This window comes from Rousettus aegyptiacus, unplaced genomic scaffold, assembly GCF_014176215.1.
Source record: "Rousettus aegyptiacus isolate mRouAeg1 unplaced genomic scaffold, mRouAeg1.p scaffold_m13_p_1, whole genome shotgun sequence".
NCBI lineage: Eukaryota > Metazoa > Chordata > Mammalia > Chiroptera > Pteropodidae > Rousettus > Rousettus aegyptiacus.
The window spans coordinates 59,547,730-59,564,905 of record NW_023416284.1 but is presented as its reverse complement, the minus strand read 5'-3'; the positions used below and the strand labels follow the sequence as shown (position 1 = coordinate 59,564,905).

At 32.4% G+C, this 17,176-nt stretch overlaps 1 protein-coding gene across 7 annotated transcripts in view; it reads left to right on the top strand.

The window, feature by feature from the left end:
- The window catches only part of COL24A1 (collagen type XXIV alpha 1 chain), a 290,158-nt gene that overhangs the window by 133,197 nt on the left and 139,785 nt on the right, over window positions 1-17,176 (top strand). For all 7 annotated transcript variants that reach the window (XM_036235919.1, XM_036235902.1, XM_036235897.1 and 4 more), the window contains 3 exons: window positions 1,175-1,219; window positions 8,329-8,382; window positions 9,718-9,762. In XM_036235919.1, coding sequence (XP_036091812.1) covers window positions 1,175-1,219; window positions 8,329-8,382; window positions 9,718-9,762 — 144 coding nt within the window. The remainder of the gene's footprint in view (window positions 1-1,174; window positions 1,220-8,328; window positions 8,383-9,717; window positions 9,763-17,176) is intronic.

Here is a 17,176-nt window from a genome sequence, read left to right as displayed (position 1 = left end):
TTATTTTTTGTGGGACGTTAGTTTTTGCTTAAAGAAAACATTGCCTTAGTGTGGACAATTTTTGGCATAGAAGATTTAAGTTACCATATTATACTGGTGGTTGGAATCATTTTACACTATTCTTAATTTATTAAGTGATTATGTCAGTGGTCTCCACAGAACATCTGAAGAATGAGAGCCTGGATTCTCACTCACATCTAGTGGAATTTATATTTGCTATTTGTGTCTATATTATATTTGTGACCCAATAAATTATATTTTAATTGAATTGTGAATTGAGCAAAATGTTTGTTAATTACATAGAATAGAATATATGATTCTAGAGAGGTCTGTATATGTTGTTGAAATGTGGTAACATCAACTTTTATTTAAAGGTGAAAAATCATTTCGAAAATTTGTCAATAAATGGATTTAAAAGCATTTACTTTTTTATTTTCTTAGAAAATAGTAAATAAAATTTTATTTTTTCTATGTTCCTCTATCTCTATCTACCCATACAGTTTCTGATCCTTAGAAGATATACAATATGTCATATATTATGACATTATAACTCATTTGACCCCAAGAATATTGAACCTATAAATTAGTCAAGAAGAAACTAACTCTAGGCATTAATCCCGTTTGAGTATGATCTGATATACCTTTGTATCTCTAAGATGTAATACAGAACTAAAACTCAAAAACATTTGTCGAATGAATTAAATATCAAAATGTGCTAAGTGCAAACAAATTGTATACCAATAACTTTTAATATACCAGTGTGTATTGATTTCCATCTATTAAGAACTTTATTGAGTTCCTCTCTGTGTTGGAAAGAGACTGAGCCCAAGAAGGTAAAGGTTAACCTTAATTCATGATCTTAGTGATTTCTAATCCTGATTTTGTGATACTCAAGTCACTCGTACTGTTGTTCACTCTCATTTTTCTATGCGTAAGTTATATCATCTACCAATTTAAGAATAATCCAATAGTACATATTTCCCTTAGAGTAGGTGTGAGGCTGTCACAAAAGAAATTAAAATGTTGTGGGTGCTATAGTTCTAAAATACAATAAAATCATCTCATTCATTTTATTATATTTCAGAATAAACTTCAGATTTCAGAATAAATAGAACAGGGTTTATATTTTTAAATGCTATTTCAGGCCATGATATGTTCTGATTTTTTTTTTAAGGGAGAAGAAGGACCAGTTGGACCTTTTGGAGAACTAGGGCCAAGAGTAAGTATCATATAAATAATTTTCAAAAAGTGCTTCCCTTTAAACAAATACTCTGTAAGTTTTTTTTTTAAAGCACCAAACTTTAAGTTATGGCAAAGGATAAAAAATGAAAACAAACTATAGCCTAGCCATACAATCTCCCCAAACAAAATAGGCCTGTAACTTGAATTTTTTCAGGGATCTTTTAAATAATCTTATGCCTCTACAAATTTGTTTATTCTTTCATTGGTCTTCTGGTCTTAGTAACTTGTACAGGTTATTTATAAAGTTTCTCAAAATGTAATGAGAAGCAAAATACCTTAGATGTTTTAGTAATATTCTAGAAAATTCTGTTTTCTAAGTGTGTCAGCAAAATTATGTAAAGAAAAAGATGTATTTTCTGCCAACTTTTTTCAGATAATATTGTGTTAATGTATGAATTATTTGTTTTCAAGTTCTGAAAATAAATTCTTTAAGAATTGAGGTATGCATGACCAAAGTTTACATTATCATGAAGTAATGAAGGTGTGTTCATTACATTTTTTAAGAGACATTATTAGACTCATATAAAATACATCTCAATTTTTTTTCTTGAGAACATCATAGCATACAGGTTCTTAAAACATTTGAGATGGTAATTCTTTTTCTTGCACCTTTACCTCACTAGCACATAAACTGCCACTATCCCATTGAAAGAAAAAGAAGATTTTTTATTTCATTTTTTGTGAGGTGAGTTATATAACAGAAAAACTGTTGTTATTTGAGCCCAGTACAATGGATTATATTTAAAATGTACTTCCCTAGAAAACAGAACTATGTTCACCTCTTTACTAGTGTCTTAATATTTATTATCATTGTTGCTACTATTGATTGAAAATCAACTTAGGCCTAGTATTGCTCTAAGTATATGACATTAATTATCTCTAATCCCGAAAACAACCCTGCAAGGTATTATCTGCATTTTTAGATATGAAAATAAGCGCTTACTGTTAAATTCTCAAGCATAACATATTCAAGACAAACTTAATATGACAGAACTTAAACAGAACCAGAAATGATGACTCCAAGACTGATGCTCTTAATTTCTTAATTTCAAAGATTATAAATGTGCTAATACCAAAATTCAATGCGATTCATTTAATAATATAGATATAATGTATAACTATTCCTTAATATTCTGTAGTGCCTGAGTATTACATTATTAAACTAGTAAGAAATATTCTCATGGAGGCTTTTTTCAGTGTAAATAAAATATATTGTAATTTTTTTGTAAATATCATAGACAAATTTAATAATTTAGGCTATAACTACATTTCTTCTCCTGTATCTATAAGTTCATTAGAGAGCAATTGATATTTAACAGTAGTGGGATGATTTTTGATTACTTGTTCTAATTTATGCTTGGTAGAAAACCACCAAACAATTTTAAGCAAGGCAGAGGCTAAAATTAGAATAACCTTTTAAGTAGAAGTGCTAAATATAATTTTAATTTGCTAACGTTTTTGTATGTAGTCAAAGGACTGAGAGCCAATGGTGGAGTTCATTTATTTTAAGAAAGAAAAATATGAGGGTATTTGTCAATGGATAGGAATAATAAAATCCAAATCTATAGTGCCTAGTAAATTTCATAAATTAGTGTTCTATGTAGCCATCTCCCCACCTGCACTTTTTTGGCTCTTAGATTTGAATTTGTCACAAACATTAGATGAGACATAATGATCTCCTTAATAAAAATTTATATAATTAGGTATAAGTTGTTTGATATTAGAAACTACATACTGTAGATTAATTTACCCGATATCTGGTATATTGATTTCTTCTCCAGTTATCTTATCCTCTGTTCTCTTCAGCTACAAATTATTGTGGTCATACTCTTTACCTTGTCAATACCATTAACAGCAGCCTCTCCTTATTTTGTTTCAAGCTTGTCACTCCCAAACCATCATCTCCTTTCTTTTTAGTACATTTTCTCTTGTTAACCACTCCAGCAGTCCCAATTAGAATTTCAATCCATTGATTCTATCACCATTCCATTATTCTTTATCTCTGCTATGGCCACCTATCTATATTACGTCCTCGTGCTAAAAACATTACAGTTACCCCTTTGATTATATTCTGAATTCTATTTTCATACCCATGTACTTGTACTTGTTTAAAGTATTATCTCATATTTCTCTCTCCTCACCTACATTCGTTTTTCTCTCATCCTCATTCTTTGCCCTTTATTTTGTCTCCTAGTTTTCTGAGAAGATTCAAGTAGTTCGAAGAGAACTTCCACAAGTTTCTATAATCGCTTTACCTACTTCTTTGTATCTATGTCATTTACTCAGCCTTCTCTCTTGTTAACTGCGTATTAATGGGACATTTTTCTAGCTAAGATGAAAACTTCACGTCTTTACTACTACATACCTTAGCCTCTTGCCTACCGAAGAACATTAATCTAGCAATTCTCCCCACTAATTTTGTTCTCCCTAATGGATCCACCCTATTGGCATACAAATATGTCATTATTACTTCCACCGTGGAAACAAAAACAAAATTTGCATTGACCCCAGTTTTCCTTCCAGGTATTACCTTTCTCTCCTTCCCTTTTCAGTAAAATTTTTCAAAAGCATTGTCTATTCATGCTCTTTCCAGATTTTCTCCTCACCCTATCTGCTGCAACCATTCTTGTTCCCACCATTCTAAAACAAAAGATCTTATGAAGGTCATCAATGACATCTATGTCACTGAATTCAATAATCATTTCCCAATCTTCATATTACTCTATAATTATATCTTTCAGAATTGTGTAAGATCACGCTTTCCTCCCAGAGACACTTTATTCACTTGCATGATCTTCCTTCTAACTCTGTGGCAGCAAATTTGCATATTTTCCTCATTTCTTCAAATTATAAATTTCGGAGTGCCATGGGACTTGGCATGGATTTTTCTTTTCTATCTACACTCATATAAGCTAGTATAGTAGTATAGCTTTAAATACTATCAAAATGGTGTTGATTTATGTTCAGATCAGCTCCTTCTACCCACTGAACTCTGAACTTACATAACTACCACAGGATCTCTCCACTTAAATGTCTAATGAGACTGTCAAACTGAAATGTCCAAAACTGAGCTTCCAATTTACCCTCCAAACCTGTTCTTCCAAGAGTCTTCTCCATTTCATTTGGTTTCTTATTCATAATTATAAAGCTTGAGTTCATTCTTTTTTTTACTAATTTTTTTATTTTCTAATTAAAGTTGGCATACATATTATATTAGTTTTTAAGTGTACAACATAGTGATTAGGCATGTATACAACTTACAAAATGATCATCCTGGTAAATCTAGCACCTACCTGACACCGTACATAGTTATTACAATATTATTGACTATATTTCCTATGCTATAAACCCCATGACTATTTTGTAACTTCTAATTTGTACTTCTTAATCCCTTCCCCTTTTTCACCCATCTCCCAATCCCTTCCCCATCTGGAAACTGTCAAAATGTTCTTTGTATCTGTGAATTTTTCTTTTTTGTTTGTTTATTTACTTAGTTTTTTAGATTCTGCATATAAGTGGAATAATAAGATATTTGTCTTTCTCTGACTTATTTCATTTAGCATTATACCCTCTAGGTCCATCCATGTTGTCATACTTGGCAAGGTTGTATTGTTTTAAGACAATAGTATTCCATTGTATTAAGTACCATTTCTTCTTAATCCATTTATCGGTTGATGGACACACGTTGCATCTATATCTTTGCTATTGTGAATATGCTGCAATGAGCATGTGGATGCATGTGTCTTTTTAAATTAGTGTTTTGGGTTTTTGTGGCTAAATACCCAAAGTGGGATTACTGGGTCCTTCTTTGTCTGTTGTTATAGCCTTTATTTTAAGATCTGTTTTGTCTGATACGAGTATTACTACCCTAGCTTTTGTTTTTTGTTTCCATTTCATTAAATATCTTTCATCACTTTACATTCAGTCTCTGTGTCTTTTGAGTTGAGCAGTATACATAAAGTCTTATTTTCTCATCCATTTAGCTACCCTGTGTCATTTGATTGGAGCATTTAATCCACTTACATTTAAAGTAATTGTTGATAGATATATGGCTGTTTTTATTTTATTACCCATATAGTTTATCTTTTTTATCCTTTTTCTTCTTCTTAAAGAAGTCCCTCCAAAATTTCCTGTAATACTGGCTTCGCGATGATGAACTCCTTTAGCTTTTTCTTGCCTGGAAAGCTCTTTATTTGTCCTTCAATTCTAAATGATAGCTCTGCTGGGCAGGGTAATCTTGGTTGTAAGTCCTTGCTTTTCATTACTTCATGCCAATCGCTTCTGGCCCACAAAGTTTCTGTTGAAAAATAAGCTGGTAGTCCTATGGGAGCTCCCTTGTACATAACTAATTGGTTTTCTCTTGCTGCTGTTAAGATTCTCTCTTTGTCTTTAACCTTTGGTATTTTAATTATGATGTGTCTTGGTATGAGACTCTCTGGGTTCATTTTTGGGGGACTCTGTGTTTGCTGGGCTTATATGTCTATTCTTTTGCAAAGTTAGGGAAGTTTTCTGTCATTATTTCTTCAAATAGGTTTTCAAATCCTTGCTCTCTCTTCTTTTCCTGGTCCCCTTATGATGTGAATGTTGGTATACTTGATGTTATCTCAGAGGCCACTTAAACGATCTTCTTTTCTTTGTCTTTTTTTCTTTTTGCCCTTCAATGGGTGTTTTCTGCTCCTTTATCTTCCAAATTGATGATTTGATCCTCTACTTCACCTAATCTACTGTTGATTCCTTCTAATATACTCTTCATTTTACTTATCATATTATTCTTTTATAACTGGCTCTTTTTATGTTTTTTATCTTCATTTTTAAGTTTCCTTTCTCTTTATTGAAGTTCTTACAGAGATCATTGAGTAGCCTTATAACCAGTGTTTCGAATTCTGCATATGGTAGATTGTCATCATTTTGTTTAGTTCCTTTTTTGGAGCTTTGTTCTGTTCTTTCATTTGGACCATGATTCTTTGTCTCCCCATATTGACTGCCTCCTTGTTTTTGTGTCTCTGTATGAGGTAGGGCTGCTATGTTTCCCAGTCTTGGAAAAGGGGCCTTATATAGTAGGTGTCCTGTGGGGTTCAATGCTGCAGTTCCCCTGGTCACCTGAGCCAGGTGCTTCAGCTGTGTCCCTTGTATGAGTTACAAGTGCCTTTCTATTTTTGTTGAGCCTCGATTGCTGTTGGCACATCAATAGGAAGGGTGGATTCTCAAGGTAATTGCTTGTGAGGACTGGCCATGACTACAGAGAAGAAGCAATTGTGCAGAGACTGACGGTGTAGAGCAGGATTCGCTTTGGCAAGGCTCTGGTTTCTGCCAAGTCTGCCTTTTGGATGTGTCTTTTGTGGATATAGTTGGGTGGTGCTCTGATGTGGTTTGAAGCAGGCCACTATATGTGTTGATTCTGGAGCTCCGGTTGCAGGTCAAGATCAGTTACTGCTTGTGCCCTGCCTGGGGCCACTTGGTATGAGCTACAATAGAGATCTGAAGATGGTTGCTACTTATCCTGGGCATGGAGGTACCTGGGAGAAGTTAAGCTACAAACTGAGGCTGGCTACTGTTAGTGCCAGATTTGGGGCTGCTTAGCAAGAGATATGGGGCACACTAAGACCAGATGCTGTTTGTTTAGGGTTTTCAGACCATTGAGAGATTTTAAGAACATCTACAGCATGAACCAAGACAAGCAATTTTATTGAAAAGCCATTGGGAGCAGCTTTGGAGGACCTACAAATTGGGTGCGGCAGGGTCTCAGGGATTCAGCAGGGTATAGGGCTAACGGTATTAGTCAGGTTAATGTAGACACAGATATGGTGGCCACCAACTTCTGCATGTTAGGTCGGGGAGGGCTCAATGGTTTCTGCCAACACTTCTATCTGGGAGAAAGCTGCCCCTCAAGCCCTCACTCTGAAGCCAAACAATTCAGTTCTTCCCTGTCTCTTGCGTCTTTCATACTGCTGCACCAGTGTGGGAGTTCAGAGTGAGTAAGACTGTCAGTAAGTCTGGGCTTGAGCCCTTTAAGAGGATTGCCTGGGACTCCAGCTGCCCTCTATCTCACTCAGTTACAATCTCCGCTGGTTTTCACAGCCAAAAGTTATGGGGACTTGTCTCCCCAACACTGGAACCCTGGGCTGGGGAGCCTGATGTGGAGCTGGGGCCCCTTGCTTCTCAGGGGAGATCTCTACAATTGAGATACCTCCCAATTTTTAACCTCCACACATGGATGTGGGACCAGCCTGTTCTACATCTCTCCATCTCCTGTCAGTTTCGACGTGGCTTCTTCTGTATATCTTTAATTATAGGAAACCTGCTCAGCTAGACTTCAGGCCCTTACTGATGGTTGTTCCATAGTTTAGTTGTAATTTTGATGTGATAGTGGCAGGAGGCAAGCACAGCATTTATGTATTCTGCCATCTTGACCGAAACCCCCGAATTTATTCTCAACTCTTGTTTTTTTTCTCACATTCTCCCCATGACCTGTCAGTAATTCTTGGAATATCTATGTTCAAACTGTATACAGAATCTTACCACTGTCACAACCGCATCTGTTACCACCCTGATCTATGTGCGCCACTGTCATCTCTCACTTGGTTTATTGCAATAGACTCTTCTTTGACTTTCCCATTTCTGCTGTTTACCAAGGTGATTCTATTAAAACTTAACTCATGACACTTCTCTTGCCACCTTCTTAGCGAGGTCTTCCATGGCAATTTTGTCAAAAAAAAAAATAAGCCTCAACAAAACTTCCATAATAGTTTATGTCTCTCGTTCTTACTTAATTTTTTGTTTCTCATATTTACTACTACCTAACATACTACACATTTTACTTATTTTTAAAATGTTGTCATCCTCACTAAAATGTAAGCTTATAAAGTCAGGTATATATATAGCACACTCAGTCCTCAGTTCTTGGAAATGTGATAACACATAGTAAACAGTCAAACATTGTAGTATGAATGGCTAATGAGTGTGATAAAATACAATTATCAAATAATTTTGAAGTATTTTATCTCATCAAATAGTCTGAACTTTATATATTTTAGGAAACTTTCAAAAATGAGAATGATTAAACATCTCTTTCTGTTTTTCTTCTAGGGAAAACCAGGTCCAAAGGGGTATGTGGGTGAACCAGGACCAGAAGGCTTAAAGGTGAAACAACTGACTTTATTACCAGATATAAAGTATAATTTTCAAAAAAATAAAATTATGACTTTTATAAATGTAAATGAACACGTCAGATTTTATTCAATTCATTAATTAATGGGGGAACCAGTAATATGTTAAAAGACATTCAAAGAGCATTTGAGAAGCTATATGCTATGATCAGCACACCATTTTTCAATTCGGATGAGCCAATTGCGTATACTCCATAACTATCTATCATTAGTCACTACAGTATTGTTCAGTGCAGATTAATATTTTACTCCAAAGTATAATATTTTCATTAATTTTTAGACATCAATTGAAGGTTTATTCTCCTATTTCTTTACATAAAATGTACATTCCTATCAAATTAACTATATGTGGTACCCTGAGCTTGATCTTCTACTTTTCATTAATCTATGCCTTTGTTCAGCCTTTGCTCATGCCATTCTTCACCACCAAAAATGGCTCATCTCCAGTGTAAATATTAGCTATTCTTCAGGGCCCAGCTCAAATATAGTTTCATAATCCATTATTTTAAATCATTAATATTTGGATTTTCAAAAAGTAATATGTATTTACACTATATTTTGCTTAACGTGCCAGTAGACTGAGGGACAGCATACCATAATTAGACACATTAATATTTCTGTGATGAAATATAAGGATGTTCAGATTAATCAAAATAAATCAAGACTATAAATAGCCTCACTTAGATGAGGTAAAGCATTGCTGCCAAATAAATTCAGGTTAAGTCATATTTGCTACCAAATGAGTTGTGAAAAACTTAGGGTTTTCAGAGCCTTAGGGACTGTGGATTTTGATTATGAACATACTTCTCCAGTGCAGCCAGCTGTAGCTGCACCAGCCCACAAGGTGCATGCTCCTACAATCTCCTTTGCTACTTATCTGTGGCAAATATTCTGTACTGCTCGCACTGTGAGATATCTTATCTCCTGAAACAAACAGGACATACTTTGGGCGAGGGCTTTATTTTTGTTCTTAATTGACTTCCACAGTTCCTACTATCTGCCTTTTGCAGATTACACTTCAGTAAATATATTATTTTTTAAATTTCATTTGTAAAAGTAACTTAAAAGTGATTAAAAGTTATAAAGAGAATGTAATTTAAGAAAATAGGTTATTACTATTTAAATGAAAATAGAGTAAACACCACATTCCATTGAAATATTATAACAGAGTTTTGAATAACTGAGATTACTTTGTTTTTTTCTAGCTTATGAGTAGATAATTACATTGAAAATAGAAAGGAAATCAATATTATGAGTTATCTTGTTTGAAGAATAATAATTTTTGCAACTTTGTATTCTTTATTAACAGGGAGAAGTAGGAGATCAAGGAAACATTGGAAAGATTGGTGAAACGGTAAGCTTATTTTATGCTCTTTCATTTTTTAATCATCTGAAAACATTTTTAGGAATCATGTTAGCCATGAACTATGCTTATAAAATTCAGGATAAAAAAATTCTTATCTGCCACAAATGTAAACTCACTTGTGGTATGACAAATAAAACCTACTATACAAAAGAAAATTGAGGGAAAACACAATTACTGATATTTTTATCCAAATGTAAATTATATTTATGATCTTAGGAGCATTCTTCTTTCTAATATTTGGTCTTAAATTTCACTTCTGACCATTTCAGTATAAATTTGACCTTAACATTTTTCATTATTAAAAAACTACAAGTTATCAAACTATAGTAGTTTGAAGATTTTTTTTTTTTAATTTGAAAGATTGGAATAAATCAAGAGGTAATGAATTGGAAAGTATTCTATAATTCCTTTCCTCAAAAATTTTGACTTGTTTAAATTTACCCTACTGCAGAAGTAGAAGGCTTCATGTTGTATTTGAATCAAATATGTTAGAAGTAATTTTATTTTCACAATGGGGAAAGCCAGCTAACATATTCTCCAACAAATGAACCTACATAGTATATATAAATGATATAGTAAATTAACACAATGCAAATGAATTTATTTACAAAGTGTGCTGAGTTTTCACAAAGCAAGTGATATCATTTAATAGGTTAAATAAGCAAATTCAATTCCCTATAAACTATTTTATGACAAATAAAAATAAAATTTTCTAAAAAATTGTTTTATAAGCTTAAGTAATTCAATTACATTTTCTGGTCTTATAGTAAAAGAGCTATGCATTTCTGCTACTGTTATTTTTGTCATTAGTTATTAATAAAAATAAAGATAAGATCCATTTAGTCTTAAAATATCACTGCCATTCCAATTAATTCTGAGTCACTAGAAGTTGAACTTTTTGTTTTTTTTACTGTGAAGGGAAATTTCAATGGAGTATTTATATCAATTGATTATTCAAGGCTTCTTATCAAATATGACTGTAACTCATATTTCTCTAAGATCGCTCAAAGAAATTAAAATGCTGCCATTTTTGAGTGACAAATTGCTTTAAAAATATATATAAACTAGAATTAATAGCCAAAGTTAAAATAGTAATGAAGAGCACCTTTTCTTAAAATAACACATATCAAATTTAAATCTAAGTGTTATTTACTTCATAGGATTGGTCTAGGTCCACACAGTGTAAGAACCCATCACCATTACTATCAACAGAGGGACTAGACTGTCTAGGCAGGCAGTGAATTTCTATTTTTGGAGTGACATTAACATTTATTGATCATTTCCTCTGTGCCAAGCATAATACCAAGTGTTATTTCATATTGTGCCATTTCACTTAATTCTCAAACAATTTTAAAAGACACATTTTATTATTCCAGTTTTTAAAATGAGGAAACTATAGCACAGTAAGTAGTCTGTTCAGAGTTACATACCTAATAAATCGCTAAACTGACATATGAACCCAGAGCTCTAAACTCAGAATCCAAATTGCAAATCCAAAGAATTATACCATGCTGGGGATTTTTTCCCCCACCTTTATTGAGTTATAATTGACAAATAAAATTGTAAGATATTTAAAGTGTGTGTGATGATTTAATACACATATACATTGTGAAAGGACCCTCCCCCACCCCCCCCCCCACACACACACGCCTATCAAGTTAATTAATGTAGCTGGGGATGTTTTAGTGTTAGTTGAACAGATATTTGGCCCAGGTGTTGTAGAAGGGTTTTAACCATCAGTTATCAAACAGAAAGACCTTAGAATGGGAGATAAAAGCTTTTTAAAAACTTTAGTGGCTATATTGAGTTAATATATATAATATACCTAAAGAATATTTTTGGCTCTTCATAATTCCAGGCTTTTATCTTATTCATTTCAAAATCTTAGAAATATGAGTCATCTAATTCAGTATTCTGTTAAAACTGTCAAGAGATTTTGGAACATTTGGTACACTTTTTAATATCAATCTGATAATTTTGGGATATCTAAGGTTCATTGTAATCTCATAGCTAGTGTTTACTTTTCCCAATAGGCATTTAATTGCCCATAACAGGACCTCCTCCAGTTTTATTTGATTCTTTCTAGATTTAAACAAATTAGAATCCAGTTTGTGATAAAGCCTGCCAAACACACTAACCCCATCTATACTTTTTGTCTGTATACCTCTTACATTCATTTACTGTAGGCAAAGAATTAATTTCTGTAAATGGACCTGAAATAAGTCTCTAATGTCAAAAGGAGCCCCCTTATCCTCTTCATTCTAGCATTCTGATTTTTTTTACAAATAAACTGATATTATCTGATGTTAATTGCTAGTCCTCTCTGTCTTTAATTTTCTAGGCTGAAAGTATTTGAACAACTTTCAAATACTTTTTTTTAGTATTAGTTAAGAGAGCAGAATTAGGATGAGTAGATAGATATTATAAGAGAACAGGTTTTTTGTAGGTGAGAATATTTTAATAGAACTTCTAACACTCAGACACTTTCCATAGAGTGATTCAATACCTCATTATTAGAAAGTTTGAATGACTTCCTTCAATAATTTATTCAGTAGCTATTTATATTTATATTCAGGCACATTTATTGAACATGTGATCCCTGGCTTCATGAAACTTATAGTCTATTGGAGGTTTGACAACATTAAATAAGTAATCACATAAAGTAATATAATTATAAACTGTGATACATCCTATAGAAGAAAAGTTTAAGGGACTATGACAAGGGTGCCGAATTAGGATCAAGAGATGAAAGACTATTTTGAGGAATTGAGTTATGATTGTAAAGAATGATATAGTTAGCTAAGGAAGACTGGAGAGAAAGAACATTACTAGAATGTGCAATATAACATACTTCCTACCTTTGCCACTTATGTCCCTTAGAAAAATTACTTAATTTTCTTAAATTACTTAATTCCTAAATATTTGTTTTTTCAACAGTAAAGGATGAAAATAATAATACCTTATAGAGTTTTCTGTGAGGATTAAGCATGGTAATGCACTTAAAGCACTTAGCACAGAACATATTAAGTCACATATTAAAAACTTCATAAATGTTAGCTATAATAGTGGTGGTAGTTGTGTTTATCGTAATATGTGGTAGTCCTAAGCATGAGAGCATTTAGCTGTTTTGAGGAACTTCAGGAAAGGCCAGTGTGGATAAGACTTTGGCGAGCCAAGGAAAAGGCAATGCGAAGTGATATTAGTGAAGGAGGCAGAAGCAAAATCATTGAGGTCCATGTTTATTACTTTAGTCTTGCTCCTAGATATGGAAAATCATTGAAGTATTCTAAGTAAGCCAATGACATGATTTAATTTGTGTTTTAAGATCCCTCTGGTTGCAATGATTGGGAAGTTGGAACATGGTTGTGAGGAGCAGAAGAAGTAGAAGAGGGTAATTAGTTAGGATGCTATTGCAGTAGTCTAAATGAAAAAAAAGGGTATTTGGGCTAGGGTGGTGGCAGTAGGCATACGAAGAGTGGATATATTTCAGATATATTTGAGGTGAAAATATGGACATAGGCTGTAAAAAAAATAAAGAATTCTAGTTAGTTTCCAGCATTTAATAGGCCTTTGATAACTAAACTATTTATGATTTATCAGAATTATTGTGGAAGCATAAGGAATTGGTATATATGATGTCTAAGGATAATTCCAATTCTAAGACTCTGTGACTCTTTTCTAAGAATTACAATGTTTCTAGCTTTCCTCTCACCTGTTGATTTGGCTCCTTTTCTCTGGCTACCCCCCAGTTTCATTATGTCTTTCTGGAATTGAAGCAACCAGAACTAGACTAAATATTTTAGAAGCAGTGGCTCCACAGCCTTCTTCATAAGTGGGATGATATCTTCTATGTTTATCGTGATACTCAAACCATGCAGGCTTTTTCCTATAGCAGACAACTGGATATCATTGGAAAATGATCAGCAGTCACTCTCAGGATCCTTTTCTGGTCTGTTATTTTAAATATAAAATTTGATATTTTTATTCTTAAAGCGATCTTGATTACATTAAGTTTCAGTTACCACTTTTCTGCCCACTCAGAAAGATTCTTATGATTGTCTTATATAGTCTGGCCACATTGATTTATCTCTTAAAATATAATCCAACTATTTGATTTCACATCATTTTATTCCTTAGTTTATCAATTTAGCAAGATTTTATAAGCAATCCATTGTGTCCTTTCTGTTTTTCTGCCTGCCCTTTGGTGTGCTAGTGTATAGTAAATGACTGATGAACAGAAAGGAAGAAGAAGAGGAAAGGCCATGGATAATCTTCAAAACCAGGTACTCCACTTCTCATGACAAAACCTTTAGAATTATAGAGCTTCCAATGGCTGATTCTAAGCTATTTTATAACCAATTCATTCATGACCAAATAGAGGTGGAGTCAAAAGAGGAAATACCAAAAAAAAAAAAAAAAAAGGTCTATCAATGACCTATTATCTCATTTAATCTTGAAACAATCCTTGTAAGATAAATCTTATTGCCATTCTATGTAAGAAAACTGCAGTTTGTTAAAGTCATGTGATGTGTTCAAAGTCATACAGCTAGTAAGCTTTTGAGCTAGATTTCAAATCTGAATTTTCTACTTCCAATTCCAAGAGTCTTTTCTCTGGCAAGCAATCATCAGTTTGTCTCGTCTTTAAATGGAACCTTAAAGTGCATCCTTGGAAATTGATGGTTAGAAATATTCGGAAATGGGAAAAATAAGGTTTTACTCCATATCTCTCAGGCCAACCTGGCAATTAAATTAAAAATTACATATTGTTGAATATTACTAGTTTCTGAGAAATAATGAAACATAATTTAATGTATTTATAATGGAATTGGGAAAGATTTTGAAGGATTTGGAAGATAATATTTTAGAAGTGCTCAGCATAAAACCTCATTTAATACAGTGATTAATTTTGCTGCTCTCTAGCATTACCATGAAATCGTTATCAAATACAAGTCAATAAAAGTTTATTTTATTTAATGAGCTCCATTTTTACTTTCATTAAGAAAAGAATGCTAGCTTTAGGTGGACCTACATAAGCCATAAAAATTGACTCAGATTGCCTTGAGGAAAAGTCTCAGAAGCTGATAGCTCCATTTAGCCAGAGGAAGAACTAAATAAAACAGCTTTTGTATCAGAGAAGTTAAGAAACTTGTCCAAGTCAGTAAAATAGCAGAGAGATGAAATTGAAAAAGAGTTATCACTATTCTCTTTATATCAACCTGCATTCCTCTTACAATGATGTGAAAATATCCAGCTGTTTTTCTAATGAATATATATAGTGTATGAAGTTAGAGATTTTGAGGCCCCAAGTATTATGTTGTGGTTTGAAAACTGTCTCAAAAACAAGGATGTGTTAAAATTATGTTTTAGGATTTTGTATTTGACATTTATCATCTTTGAAATGTGTAAATAACATCACTTATTTGATTAAGAAGCCACAGTGAATTAATCTCAGTATAGTATTAAGCTTATAAAGGTGTAGAAAATTAGAAAGAAGTAAAATCATTGAAATCAAAAGGTTTGATATGGAAAGCATGTGGCCATATTGGTGGATATAGACAAAGAGGCTATATGACATTACAATTCCAGGTAAATTGAAAGGAAATGAATTTTAAAAGACAATGCTGCTAAAACCCACTATTCTCTGAAAATCAGGTGCAGGTAACTTTAAGGTGAACTATGACTTTATAAATGAGATGTCCATAGCTTTTAAATCTCAAACATGAGATTTATCTAAGAAAATGAAGTCAACAAATTTCTAGGAAGAGCTGAGGTGCTTAAAAGGTGGAAGGATTTCTCAGTACTTTGGATGATAAGATAATACTATTTTCCTGACATTTATGATATCTCTGTAAAAAGCAAAATAAATTACTGGGAAAAGAACAAATACTGTCTTAGATGTATTTCTACAGAACTTTTTTCTACAGCTATGAAAATTAAAGGGTATAAGAAAGTGATGACTACAGAAAATTGTTCATATCACAAAACCAAATATGATAAAATTACATTACATATAAAATGGTTATTAAACAGAAAGCAAGAAAGATGTTAAAACATTTACATATTTATAAGATAAAAGCTAAAAGACAAAATTTCTGTTTATAGAGAAAATGCATGACATTACATGATGCTGTGCTACAAGCTAAAATTACAGAAGTTATTGAATACCAAGCATATCTTGGATGTATAAAAGCTTATATACTTTGTTTTATCTTAAGTACATTTATCTTTTATTTTTACTAAATATGCATTTAGTTATCATGAAAAAGTAAAATATTCTGGAAAAAAGAATAAGAGCCAATATTTATGGAGTAATATAGGGAATGAGGTATTTATCATACATATCATATTAAAGAAAATAAACAAGAATATCTTTCTTAGCCTAATAAAGTTTCTCAGATTATCCAAATTACAAACTACTTCAAAGGAATCAAATAAAAGATAAATTACAATGAAAACTTGTAGTTCCAAATACAAATAATATTAATATTATAATATTAATTATTTTCAGGTTTAAAGATATAGTGTGCTTAATGCCTGGGCATTAAAGCTATAGCCTTCTGACTAAGGAAACATAACACATACTTATTTTAGAATTGATAGAAGTAATTATTTTTTAGTTTCCTTGGTTCTTAAGGATTTACCCCTGAGGATTATTTTTAAAAAGAATATTCAATGTAATCCTATATTTGACCCTAGGACATTAAGATCCAAAATTCAAGTTGGTTCAAAGAACATTGCCCTATAATTTGAAGTACATTAATCATCTATAAGTATATGTATATGTTTTTCTTCATTGTGTGCTTGATGTCTATGTTCTAGAATGATATTATGATTTCTCATGGCCAACAAAAGATGAGAAAGACGCTAGTAAACTTATTTTATTTATTTATTCTGTCATTTAAAACATACTTATTAAACATCTACTGTGTGCGATATATGCAATTAAATAAGACTTGATCCTCAAGTGATATATCTTGTAGACAATGAATAAAGAGTTATACACATAATTTCACCAAAATAGTAGTCCTGTTATATAAGATACCTTAAGAAAAATTAGTAAAATTTATTTTTATACCTATCATAAAGATGTATATGTTGATAAACTCTGGAACTGTCTGGCTAAAAATATGTTAGTGTTCTTTTATGTAGGAATAATATAAAGTGGTAATCACAGCTTCTGAGAAAATGGCAACTCTAAATTTCTACATAGAAGTTGAGTCTCCTGCAGGCAGCACATACTTAGATTTTTTTTTTTTAATCCATTTAGCTATATTATGTCTTTTGATTGGAGAATTTAGTCCACTTACATTTGAAGTAATTATTGATAGTATGGACTTACTTTTGTCATTTCATTAATTTTTTTTTGGTTGTTTTGTAGTTCTTCTGTTTCTTTCCTTCTCTC